At 66.2% G+C, this 12,536-nt stretch overlaps 2 protein-coding genes across 2 annotated transcripts; one reads left to right on the top strand and one right to left on the bottom strand.

Annotated features, from left to right (window-relative positions):
* Positions 1–1,815: 1,815 nt before the first annotated feature.
* Positions 1,816–7,176, bottom strand: Mlf2 (myeloid leukemia factor 2). The gene is made up of 8 exons (XM_042672429.1): positions 6,993–7,176; positions 5,765–5,842; positions 5,237–5,363; positions 4,950–4,985; positions 4,020–4,073; positions 3,458–3,586; positions 2,590–2,749; positions 1,816–2,254 (listed from the first exon to the last, which is right to left on the bottom strand). Exons 2-8 carry the CDS (start codon positions 5,812–5,814, stop codon positions 2,067–2,069), a joined length of 744 nt encoding a protein of 247 aa, XP_042528363.1. The 5' UTR covers positions 5,815–5,842; positions 6,993–7,176; the 3' UTR covers positions 1,816–2,066.
* Positions 6,545–8,679, top strand: LOC122101962 (collagen alpha-2(IV) chain-like; the record flags this gene model as incomplete). The annotated part of the gene is made up of 4 exons (XM_042672474.1): positions 6,545–6,928; positions 7,014–7,158; positions 7,523–7,726; positions 8,660–8,679. Coding segments are annotated over 4 exons (753 nt in total), but the record flags the coding sequence as incomplete, so codon positions are not given.
* Positions 8,680–12,536: the final 3,857 nt, after the last annotated feature.

The following is a 12,536-nucleotide window of genomic DNA, read 5'->3' as shown; positions in this document are numbered from 1 at the left end:
TACCCTCTCAGTAGCTGGTGTCAATGAGTCACCAACTGAGCTTGGCCTGATGCTCTCATTAAAGCCACTGGCTGGCTTTGTGAAGGCCCGTGCGGCATTCCTGGTGAGTTGCTAAATCTCTCCAGCAAAAACATAGCATCTAAAGCTTTTATTTTTGTTCTGCTACTGGGACTCGAACTCAGGGCCCCATGATCTCCCTTAACCTCCACTCAAGACAGGGGCCCTACTGCCTGAGCTCCCTGCCAGCCCTAGGCTATGGGTACCTACGTTTGCTGAGTAACTAGGATCACAGGCGTGAGCCACCAGTACCTGGCTGTAGACCTGATCCTTAAGACTGGGCCTGGAAACAGATGGCGCACACCTGTCATCCCAGCTACTCAGGAGGCTGAGATCTGAGGATTGAGGTTTGAAGCCGGTCTGGGCAGTGAACCAGCAAAAAAAAAAAACCCAAAACCCAAAACAGCAGTAGAGATGTGGCTTAAATGTGGTAGAGGGAAAAAAGGGTCAATGCTCTGAGTTCAAGACCCACAAAAGAATCACATGCCTGGAAGCGGGGTCCCCGTGGGAGAGTGGGGGGGTGCTGGAGAAAGTCAGCGTGGACTGGAGCTGAAAGGGAGCAGGAAAAGGCCAACTCAGGCCTAGAGCAGCCGAGAGGCGCAGACCCAAAGCCCGGGTCCATGAGCTGGCTGCGCGCGCCCGCGCGGCCCACACCTCCGGGCTCTCACCTTGCTATCCCTGGGGCTTGCTCCCAGACTCGAGAGAAAGTAAGCGAATGTGCAACGTGGCCAGAGCACGTATTAAAGATGAGGGCTCTGTGGGTTTCGAGTGCCATCCAGGTGCTGGGCACACGCCTGGAATCCCAGCTACCCGGGAGGTTGAGATCTGAGGATTGAGGTTCAAAGGTGGAGCCCAGGCGGGAAAGCCCAGGGTCAGCGCCCAGGCCCTGAGTTCAAGCCCCAGGATTGGCAGGAAAAAGACAAAAAATGCAGCGATCCACGTTCACCTACAGGCACGGGACGGTGTCTGCAGCCCACCCGAGATCTGCAGCGGGCCGGGCCGCGCTCACTGGGCCTGACCCACCTCCGGTCCCTGCTGGGTCTCCCCGTCAGCCCGAGAGTTGGTTTCCCCCAGTGGCGGCCTGGCCGGGGCCGTCCACGCCCGGCGCCCGCCAGCACGCGGGCCGGGCCGTGACCCATTTGGCTGTCCGGCCAAACCAGAAGCAGGAAACGTGAGCTCCTTCCTGCCCGTCGCGGGGCAGGGCGCTCGGGTTCCAGGCGCGGGGCCTCGCCCGCCTCCCTTCCCGGCTCGGGTTCTCAGCCTCTGGGGGGGGGTTGAGCTCCTCTCCCTCCAGTGTGTGCGTGCGTGCGTGTGGGGGGGTTGAGCTCCTCTCCCTCCAGTGTGTGCGTGCGTGCGTGTGGGGGGGTTGAGCTCCTCTCCCTCCAGTGTGTGCGTGCGTGTGCGTGCGTGTGGGGGGGTTGAGCTCCTCTCTCCAGTGTGTGCGTGCGTGTGCGCGTGCATGCGTGCGGTTGAGCTCCTCTCCCTCCAGTGTGCGCGTGCGTGCGTGTGGTTGAGCTCCTCTCCCTCCAGTGTGCGCGTGTGCGTGCGTGTGGTTGAGCTCCTCTCCCTCCAGTGTGCGCGTGCGCGCGTGCGTGGGGCTGAGCTCCTCTCCCTCCACTGTGGCCCGTGGCGGGCCGGGCACCGGTGCGCACGCCTGCAACCCCAGCTGTCGGGGAGGCCCCGGCGCAGGGCCCAGGCCCCGAGTTCGAGCCCCGGGGCGGGCGGCCAAGAACGAGGCGGAGGCGGCTCCCGGGCGGCTGTGTTCCGTTCTCCTTTATTCCAGAAACACCTAGCTGCGAGTCGCCCTAATCAGAAAAATAAAGAGCGGGGCGTGGATCTGTGAGCGGGTGCGGGCGGGGCGGGGCGGGGCTGCGGGGCGGGGCGGGGCGGCGCGCCCGGCCCGCAGCGCGCGTTAGTGGAGTTACTATTCCGTCGGGCCGGGGGTGGGGACGACGCTGTCGGGGTGACCTGGGGCTGCGCGGACGGGGCGCGGGCCGGGGCGCGCGGCTTCACCAGTCGTAGCGGCGGGACTGGCGCGACGGCGAGTCCTCGGGGCCCTGGATGGCCAGGCGCGGGGGGCCCTCGGCCCTGCGCCCCGCGCCCGCCGCCGCCTCGTGCCGCCGGAACTCCAGCGGGCGCTGCGGCCGGAAGCGCGACGTCTCCCGCCGCCACTCGTCGTCGAAGGCGGCGGCCTCACCTGCGGGCGCAGAGCGGGCGAGGCTCGAGGCCGGCCGCGCGGGAGCGCAGCTGCGGCTCAGCGGCAGAGCGCCCGGGCCTAAAGCGTAGGCGCCAGCGCCAGCGCCAGCACGCACCCACGCGCGCATGCGCAGCACCCACGCGCGCATGCGCAGTACCCGCACGCACTGCGCTGCCTGCGCACAGGTCTGCGCCAGGTACGCCCGCGCGCATGCGTAGTACGCATACCTGGGCGGCAAGGATAAAAGGCGGGAGCTGGTCCCGGCTGCGGGGGGGGGGGGGGGGGGCCGCGGGGTCAGGGGGCGCGGGGGTGAGGGGGCGCGGGGCGGGGCTCACTCTCGTCCAGGTTGATGTAGTCCTGCCGCTCCTCCTGGTCCCCGGTGCGGTGGTTGCGGGAGCGCTGCAGGATGTGCGCGCGGTCCCGGATGTGGTGGCCGATGGACATCTGCTCCAGGCCGCTGTCCGAGTCCCGCACCGTCCTCCGCGTCTCCCGGATCTGGGGGCGGCGGGGAGCGCGGCGCTCGGTACCCAGGTCCTGGGGTGGGGGTGGGGGGCACCCCGGGGCGCAGCCCCCCCCCCCGCCCTCCTCACCCCGCCCGGCCCCGATGTGGGGGTTTGGGGGGGCACCCCGGGGCGCAGCCCCCCCCTTGCCCGCCCCGGAGTGGGGTTTGGGGGGGACACCCCGGGGCGCAGCCCCCCCCGCCGGCCCCGGTGTGGGGTTTGGGGGGACACCCCGGGGCGCAGCCCCCCCCCGCCCTCCTCACCCCGCCCGGCCCCGATGTGGGGGTGGGGGGACACCCCGGGGCGCAGCCCCCCCCCCCGCCCGCCCCGGTGTGGGGTTTGGGGGGACACCCCGGGGCGCAGCCCCCCCCGCCCTCCTCCGATGTGGGGTTTGGGGGGGACACCCCGGGGCGCAGCCCCCCCCGCCGGCCCCGGTGTGGGGTTTGGGGGGACACCCCGGGGCGCAGCCCCCCCCCCCGCCCTCCTCACCCCGCCCGGCCCCGATGTGGTGTTTGGGGGGGACACCCTGGGGCGCAGCCCCCCCCCCCCCGCCCTCCTCACCCCGCCCGCCCCGGTGTGGGGATTGGGGGGACACCCCGGGGCGCAGCCCCCCCCCCCCCGCCCTCCTCACCCCGCCCGGCCCCGATGTGGTGTTTGGGGGGGACACCCCGGGGCGCAGCCCCCCCCCCCCCGCCCTCCTCACCCCGCCCGGGGCCGAGCGCATCTCCGACGTCTCCTGGTAGACTTTGGGGGCGCCGTCGCCCGTGTTGGAGTAGGAGATGACGGTGGAAGAAGAAAAGGTCTGGCAGTTGCCCCCCGCTGTCATGTGCTCCTGGGGAGGAGAAGGGGAGTGGGGGCGGGTCCCCCTCAGGAGCCTCTCCCCCCCCCCCCCCCCCGCACCCCACTTCCTCCGATCCACACTGCCCTGCTCTGACTCTGTGTCAGTCCCGGGGTTTGAGCTTTTGTGCTCCAGGCTGGCGCTCTACCACCTGAGCCACAGCTCCACTGCGGGCTTTCTGGTGGTTCCTTGGAGTAAGAGTCACGTGGACTTTTCCTGCCCGGGCTGGCTTCGAACTGTGATCCTGAGATCTCAGCCTCCCGAGGAGCTGGGGTGACAGGCAGGAGCCGCTGCCGTCCAGCCTGGGGGACCCGGAGCTCTCATTCACCCCTTTATTTAGGACACGCCTCCAGCTCCTACCAGAGGGGACCAGGCACTGGCAGCCATCACCGAGACCAGGCCTGGGACCACGGGGCCCGAGCCTCACCATGCTGCCAATCATGTCATTCATCATCCCAAACATGTCCATGAAGCCGCCGGACTGTGGAGAGACCGCGACAGCCGTCAGCATCCAGGAGCACCCGCCGCCGCCGCCACGTTCTCCTCCCTCCACCATCCACCCCCTCTTCAGACTCTGCTACTCCTTGACCCAATTCCCCCCCCCCCCCCCCAGACCTGGGGCTTGAGCTCAGGGCCTGGGCCCTGTCTCTGAGCTTCTGTGGCTCAAGGCTGGCGCTCTACCCCTTGAGCCACAGCGCCACGTCCAGCTTTTTCTGTGGATGTGGTGCTGAGGAATCGAACCCGGGGCTTCATGCATGCTAGGCAAGCGCTCTACCACTGAGCCACCTGCCCAGCCCCTTTCCTTCCTCTTTCTATATGAATTTAGGAAGGGGGTGTCTGCCCTTTACTTTTTCACTCAAGACAGATGACACTCTGCTACTTGAGCCACACAAGCTCCACTTCTGGCTTTTTTTTTTTTTTTTGCTGGTTAACCTGAGAGTCTCACAGACTTTGCTGCCTGAACTGGTTCTGCACACCACCATCCTTAGATCTCAGCCTCCTAAGTGGCTGGGATTACAGGCGTGCGCTACCTCCCTGTCCAGGGCTTGGCTTTCTATCTTTAGGGAAGCCAGCCATTGTGAAAGAATCCCAAAGAGATAGGGCATGAAAGAAGTTAAAATCTACTAACCTCTACTTCCTGGGCTCTGTGGGAGCATGCAACCCCTTCGCTACATAGTTACCCAGTGAAGCTAGGCACAGGGGAGTCTGTGTCTTGAGCAATCTACTTAGTAGCTCCCAGCAAGCCTCCCTGACCTGACCCAGCTTTGTGCATTATCCAAAAGAGAAGATTCTGGAAGCATTTACAAGTAACACACAAGGCCATAGACTCAAGAGACGGGGGGAGACAAGCACTCACCATTCCCAGCATCCCGAAGGGAGACACCACCCCAGCCTTCAGGAACATGGAAGAAGAGAAATTAGAACCCATGTTGTCTCTCCTTACAATCTCCCGCCGGGCCCATGAACTCCATTTTCTTTTTTTTTCTTCTCCATCCTCTCAAAAGGGGGTCAATCTGGTCCTTTTCCCAGCCCCCCCCCCCCCCACTAGTCCCTGAAGACCTTTCTCTTGCGAATCTGGAGTGTTAAGAAGAGCAATGTGCGTTCCCAAGCGCCAGCTACCCGAGCGCCCCGGGCTTCCCTCACCTGCATCCGGCGGCTAGCAGGCCTGGTGGCGGGCATGTTACCGTCGGTGATGCTGAGGAAGGGGCTGTAGCCAAAGCCCCCGGACAGCATGCGGCTCATGTGCTGGCGGTGAACTGCAAAAGGGTCCCTGGGAGTAGACAGGGCAGAGGCCAGGCCCGAGGGCCGACCCGACCCCCAACATAAGTCAGGGGGTACTACACATATTATAACATCCTCCCCTCCCCTTCTTTGGCCAGTAATGAAGCTTGAACTCAAGGCCTGGGCTCTGTCCCTTTGCCTTATTTACTTATTTAACTCAAGGCAGGTGCTCTGCCCACTTTTTGACTTTCTAGGGGTTCAATGGAAATAATCTCCGGGACTTTGCTGCCTGGCTGGCTTTGAACTGGGATCCTCAGATCTCAGCCTGAGTGGCTAGGACGACATCGCTCGTACCAGCCAGTGGTAACCGGCTTCAATGGCCTGCGTGTCAAGCGCTCCCAGGCCTGGGCGCACTGGGGGTGCAGGCTGGGGGGGTGGGGGGGCCCTTACATCAGGAACATGGGATCCTCGGGTTCCACGTCCCTCATGAAACGGAACATCCTGGTCTCAGCTCCTGGGGGCTCCACGCTGGAAGGACGGCGAGGCGGGGTTAGTTGGAGGGGTGCAGGGAACTCGGGGAGGCTTGGCTGCCCTTTTCAAGCCCAAGGCTGGTACTCCACCACTTGAGCCACAGCTCCACTTCGGGCTTTTTTTTCTCTTCTTTCTCATGGGAGGTGAGAGACCCCACACACTTTTCTAAAGCCTGGGCCGGCCCCGAACCCCGATCCTGCGGCCTCCGCCGGCTGGGGCGCTGGGTGACCGTGACAGGTGCGCACCCCACTCAGGGGGAGCGACTCTCGGGGGGGTGTCCCTGCCACTTCCAGACGCGGTGGCTGACACCCCAACTCCGGGCGCCCCACACCCATCGCTGGGAGAAAAGGGGAACCCTGCAAACGCGTCTTCCCGGTGAGACCCACGCAGAGTCCCCCCGCCCCCGACGGTGTCCCCACGAGCGCGAGCGCCCCTCGGAGGGACCCCCCCAGCCCGTCCCCGGCCTCCCCGGCCCGGCCTCCGCCGGCCTCAGCCTCCCCGGCCTCCCCCGGCCCCGGCCTCCCCGGCCCGGCCTCCCCCGGCCCCGTCCCCGGCCTCCCCCGGCCCCGGCCTTCCCGGCCTCCCCCGGCCCCGGCCTTCCCGGCCTCCCCCGGCCCCGGCCTTCCCGGCCCTGGCCTCCCCGGCCCGGCCTCCGCCGGCCTCAGCCTCCCCGGCCCCGGCCTCCCCCGCCCCGGCCTCCCCGGCCCCGGCCTCCCCGGCCCCGGCCTCCCCGGCCTCGGCCTCCCCAGCCTCCCCGGCCCCAGCCTCCCCGGCCCCGGCCTCCCCAGCCTCCCCGGCCCCGGCCTCCCCGGCCTCCCCGGCCCCGGCCTCCCCGGCCTCCCCGGCCCCGGCCTCCCCGGCCTCCCCGGCCCCGGCCTCCCCGGCCTCCCCGGCCCCGGCCTCCCCGGCCTCCCCGGCCCCGGCCTCCCCGGCCTCCCCGGCCCCGGCCTCCCCGGCCTCCCCGGCCCCGGCCTCCCCGGCCTCCCCGGCCCCGGCCTCCCCGGCCTCCCCGGCCCCGGCCTCCCCGCGCCCGGCCCCGGCCTCCCCGGCCCCGGCCTCCCCAGCCTCCCCGGCCCCGGCCTCCCCGGCCTCCCCGGCCCCGGCCTCCCCGCGCCCGGCCTCCCCCGCCCCCCCCCCCCCGCCTCACCGGTCCCCGACTCGGGCTCAGCGGCCCATCCGGGCCGGCTCCGCTCCTCGGGTGCGCGGCAGGCGCAGGGTCGCGGCCCGGGACGCAGCGATTGGTCGGGGCTCGAGCTCGGGGCCGCCCGCGCCGCCTCCTGCCTCCAGCTGCCACCTCCGTGCCCCCGCCTTCGGCCCGCGGAGCCTCTCCTCGGCCAGGCCCGGACGGAAGTGACGTCACGGCGGGCCCGCCCCGGGGGCCGGGCGGCCGGAGCCACGCCCCCGCCGTGACGTCGGAGCGGGCGTGCCCACTGCGTCGGGGGCGGGGCCGGCGGCGCAGACCTGGGGGGGTGGGGGGGCGCGGGGGGCCGAAGTCGGGGCTCGTTTACTAGCCGGGTCTTCGTTTCGGGGGGCCGGCTGCGGCTCGGACGAGAGTCTTGGGTGGGGGCGGTTGGGAGGAACATCCGGGTGTGGCGGGGTGGGGAGCGATCGCCGGGAACGGCGGGTAGGCCGCGGCCTGCGCGACGGGGCGGGGCCTGCGCGTGACGTCAGGCGCAGGGAGGCGGGGCTCCGGCGGGTGGGAAGCGTCCGGGCGGGGCGGGGGGGCGCAGCGGCGCGCAGCCGCAGGCGCGCAGTGCGGCCGCCAGAGGGCGCGCCCGGGCCGCGCCGGCCCCGGAGCCCGGCGGCCCCGGCCGAGGCCCCGCCCGGCCGCCGCGCTGGCCCTGGCTGCAGCGCCCGGCCTCCGGGCCGGAAGCGCGCAGGGTTCGGCGGCTGGCTGCTCTCGTCCGTCCTTTTGTTTGGTTTCGGGGGTAGAACGCGGGGCTCGGCCAGGCCGAGCACGCGCTCCGCCACCGACTCCATCCGGGTCCCTGCAAGGCGTTTCATTCCCCGCAACTTCACCTTGTGTCCTCGCAGAGCCCCCGGCCCGGCCCCGATCGCCCTCGCTTCCCGCCGGGTGGGTGAGGCCGGGAAGCTTCCAGAGCGGCCGGCGGGGGGCTCTGACCGCTCGGCCTCCTAAAATACCCCAGGGAGGCTGAACTCCGGAGGATCCCGGTTCGAGGCCAGCATGGACAGGAAAAGTCCCAGGAGACTCTTCTCTTCCATGGATGGGAGACGTGGAGACGTGCCTCCTGGACCAGCACCCATGGAAGAGGGGGGGCAATGAGAGGGGGAGCAGAAATCCCCGGGTTCACACACACAGGGTAACAAGTCCGAATCACCCAAGGGCAGAGCTCACAACCTGGTCCAACAGGCCCAGGTCCAAGGCCAGAGGCTGACACTTTGACATAGAGAAGGTCTTGCATAAAATCTGGCTCCCTGGGAGAGGAAGCCCCCCCCCCCCCCGCCCCGCTTTGGGGAGTCAGAAGATTTGCAGACAAAAGTTGGGGTGAACTTTGAACTAGACTCCAAGCTCCAGCCCTAAGAGAAACCAAGACCTGTTCTGGGGGGGGGGGCTGCTGGAGAGGGGAACTGGCCTGGAGATTTGGGGGTGGGGGGGTCACAATGACTCCGATTTCTTTGGATCGATTTGCTTGTAGACTAGCGAGGTACAGAGAAAACCACTGAAAGGTTATAAAAAAATGGTTGGTTTTTTTTTCCCCCCATTGAGATTTCTGGGGGAAAGCCTTTATAAAAACCTTTCCCGTGTCTCTGGCATTCTGTGTAACTAACTGCTTTCTCTCTTTGCCCCTAAAGGAAAACAGTTTGACCTGTGACCCAAAAGCTATCCTTGCAGGGTTGAGGGGGCTGGTGGCTCCCATCTGTCATCCCAGCCACTCAGGAGGCTGAGATCTGAGGATCATGGTTCAAAGCCAGCCCAGGCAGGAAAGTCCGTGGGACTCTGATCTCCAATAAACCACCAAAACAGCCAGAAGTGGGAGGAGTTGTGGCTGGAAGTGGTGGAGCACTAGCCTTGAGTAGAACAGCTCAGAGACATAGTTCAGGCCGTGAGTTCAAGCCCCAGGATCAATTAAAAAACAAAAGGAAAACAAACCCAGTCAACCTTTCCAAACCCTCCAGCTCATGCCTGTAATCTTAGCTACTCAGGAAGGTGAGATCTCTTGAAGATTGAGGTTGATAGCCAGCCAAGGGAAAAAAAAAAAAAAAAAAAAGTCTGTAAGGTTCTTATCTCCAATTAACCAGCAGGAAACAGTGGAAGTGGTCAGAATACCAGCCTTAAGTGGAAAAAGTAAGCAAGAACAGAGCCCTGGCACGCATGCGCACACGCACACACTCAACCAATCAATAAAAAGATCCATGAGTTCTAAATGTGTTATCAGATCCATTTCTTAACAGATTGCACTTTATCTGGAGGCTTCCAGCTCTCTCTCTCTCTCTCTCTCTCTCTGTCCTGGGGTTTGAACTCAGGGCCTGGGTGCTGTCCCTAAGCTTTGGTGTACACAAGGCTGGCGCTCTACCACTTGAGCCACAGCCCCACTTCTAGTTTTCAGGTGGTTCCTCGGAGATAAAAGTCTCAATAGATTTTCCTGCCCAGGATGGCTTTGAACCATGATCCTCAGATCTCAGCCTCCTGAATAGCTAAGATTATAGAAGTGAGGCACAGTACCCAGTTCTGTCTGTCTCTTGAAAGGCAAGCACTCTACCACTGAGCCAACTTCCCAGCCCCCGTCTGTCTCTTGAAAGGCAGGTACCAGGAAATTTTATCTTTCAGCTTTAAATCTTAATCTCACAACTCAGTCCCTAACAGCAAGTAGGAAATCAGTTTGTTGAAGTAGAAGATTTTTCATATAGAGGAAAAAGAGCACTTTACATGTTTTAAGTGAAGTTTTTCTGTGTATGTGTGCTGGTGCTCTACCACTTGGACCACACCTCCACCTCCAGCTTTTTAGTGGTTCTTTGGAAATACCCATCTCACAGACATGCCTGCTCAGGTTGGCTTTGGACCTCCATCCTCAAGGCTCAGCCTTCTTAGTAGCTGGGATTGTTACAAGCACGAGCCCCTAGTGCTGGCCAGGCCTGAGTTAAAAGATTTTTCTTTCTTTCTTTTAATGGGGAAGCCACTTGCGCCAGCTACTTAGGAGGCTGAGATCTGAGGTTGGAAGTTCAAAGCCAGTCTGGGCAGGGAAGGCTGTGAGACTCTGATCTCCAATAAACCACCAGAAAACCAGAAGTGGTGCTGTGGCTCAAGTGGTAGAGCGCCTGCCTGGAACAAATGAGCTCAGGGACAGCGCCCAGGCCCCGAGTTCAAGACCCATCACCTACCAGTGAGAGAGGGAGAATGAGATGGAAATAACTAGCACTCAGCTCTTCCCACGCTCAGTCCATTTTAGGTTGTGTGGCCAGAAGTCAAGAGTTTCTGGGGGGCTCAGCCCTCGCTTTGGTCACCCCATTTCCGGGAATCACAGGTTTTTCCCTTCCCACTAGAGGAGGAGGTGCGATGGGAGAGCTGGAGGACGGGGAGCCGGCCCCCCAAGGCCGGGGTCCCCCCCCAGCTCCCGCCTCGCCCCTCCCCGGGGCGCCCCGGGTCCCAGGCCGGGCCTGGGGGGCGCAGGGTTCCCATTCCCGGCCTTTCCATCTCCCTGGAATTTTCCACGGCAGCTGACTCCACTCCCAGACACCCCTCCCCGGGCAAAATTCCCGGCTCCCCCCCTCCCCCTCCCCCTCCCCCCTCCCCCCTCCCGATCGCACCCTACTCCAGCCCCAGCCCCCCCCCCCCCCCGCCCCAGCCCATCCTGGGGGGTCCCGTGGGGGGGGGGGGTCCCGGGGCAGTGGGCAGGGGGGAGAGGCGGGGCAGGGTGGGGAGGGCCGGTCCCGCAGGGGGGCTGCAGTGGGGGGGAGTGGCCCTCCTCACATCCCCATATAAGGCAGGGCAGGGAATGGCGCCCCCGGATTGGCTGATTCAAATGAGCAATCCACCTGGCAACAGCGTTCCTACTGGCCGCCAGCGGGGAGGGGGAGGGAGGCGGACGGAGGCTGGTGATTGGAGGGGGCGGAGGGGGAGGAGGGGCGCCGAGGTGGGGGGGGGGCGGTTACCAGGGCAACGGGGTGACCAGCCCAGCAGGGCGTCCCAGACAGCAGGCGGGGCGGGCGGGGGAGAAAAGTGGGGTGGGGGGGAGGAAGGGACGGGGGGGGGCCAGACGGGGGGGGGGAGAGGATGGAGAAAAAGGAGATTAATGAAGCCTGGGAGGAGCGGGGGGGGGGGGCAGGGGGGGACGGGGGGGGGGGGGGAGATTAAAGGCATCAGCCAGAGTCGCAGAGACAGATGGAGAAGGCCGGTGGGGAGATCTCCGAGAGGACGATGGGATCGAATTCTGCTGGGAAGATCCCGGGGTTCGGAGGCCGAGACCCCCCCACCGTCCCCCCCACAGGAGGAGGGCGGGGCCGTGCGACCCCCCCAAGCCCCGACCCGCGCGATGTGTCATTTACAGAATTAAAAGGGTGCGGGTGACCCCTGACCGCGGCCCCCCACCCCTGCGCGAGTGCGCGTGCGCGCGCCCCGCCTGGCACTCGGGACCGGAGGCTCGTCCCTCACTGCCCCCATCCGAGGTCCCGGTGGGCGCTCTACCACCTGAGCCACGCCGCCACGCCCGGGGTCTGCCCTTTGTGTGATGTCTCCTTCCCGGCCGGCTTTGAACCGCGACGCTCGCATGGCCGCCGCCCCAGGCGCTGGGGTGACGGCGGCCTGCCCCCCCTTCCCACCCCCCTGCTTTCCTTGAGTTTAATCCACGCGTTAATCCGGGGCGCGCGCGCGTGTGTGCGCGTGTGCACGTGTGCGCGTGTGTGCGTGCACGTGTGCGGCCTAATTTTAGACTTGGACCCAGAGAATCCAGAAAGACCGATGGAAAAGCAACGGGGAAAATAGGAATAAAGACGAGAGAAGGAATCAGATGGGAAGGGGGGGAGGGAGAGCGAGGTCCGGATGGGACGAGAGGTCAATGCCCAGCCCTGCAGGCCGCGGGGGGGGGGGGGTCCCGGGGGGGGATCCCCGGAAAAGGGGGAGGACGGCCCGGCCCCGCGGGCGAGGAGGGGTGAGGCGGAGGGGGAGGCCGCTGCCCTGCCCTCGCCCATCCTTCCCCCCCCCCCCCCCCCCCCGCGCCTCAAGGCCACCCAGACAATGTGGGGGGGAGGGGAGGGGAGCCGGGCAGCCCCTTCTTTCTTGGGGTTCGCAGATACCCGCGCGATCTCTCCATCCGCCGCGCCCCGCCCGCCCTCGCCCGGCGGACACCTCGGGGTGTTCTGATTACATTTATGCGTGTGTGTGTGTGTGTGTGTGGGGGGGGGGGGATCAGGAAGGTTCTGGGCGCCCTCCCCGTCGGGAGGGAGGGGCGTCTCCCCGCGGAGCCCCGCCCCCGCCCCGCCCCGCCCGCCGGCCCCACCCCTGCGCCCAGGCCCCTCCCGTCGGGCAGCGCTCGGCCTTATAAGCGGGTTCGCTGCCCGGGGGCGGCCGCGGCTGGTCGGCGGCAGCTCTGCGGGTTCGGGGGGTGGCGGAGCCGAGCACCGATCGCCGCCCGAGCGCCCCGGCCGCGCCGCCCCGCCCTCCGCACGGCCGCAGCCCCGCGGGGGCCCCCCGCGCCGGACGCGCCCCGCCCCACCCCGCCGGCGCCGCCCGCAC

Source organism: Dipodomys spectabilis, unplaced genomic scaffold (assembly GCF_019054845.1).
Source record: "Dipodomys spectabilis isolate Male_0828 unplaced genomic scaffold, ASM1905484v1 ptg000713l, whole genome shotgun sequence".
Classification (NCBI taxonomy): domain Eukaryota; kingdom Metazoa; phylum Chordata; class Mammalia; order Rodentia; family Heteromyidae; genus Dipodomys; species Dipodomys spectabilis.
The sequence above is the reverse complement of the archived record's forward strand: the minus strand, read 5'-3'. Positions and strand labels throughout refer to the sequence as shown.

Bases quoted from the DNA above. Each gene is read 5' to 3' on its own strand.
- Mlf2 (XM_042672429.1), bottom strand. From the start codon at position 5,814: ATGTTCCGTTTCATGAGGGACGTGGAACCCGAGGATCCCATGTTCCTG. The intron at 4,986-5,236 runs GTGAGGGAAGCC...ATGTTCCTGAAG, and splicing joins CTGCTAGCCGCCGGATGCAG to GCTGGGGTGGTGTCTCCCTT. The intron at 2,750-3,457 runs GTGAGGAGGGCG...CGCCGCCCCCAG, and splicing joins TGCGCTCGGCCCCGGGCGGG to ATCCGGGAGACGCGGAGGAC.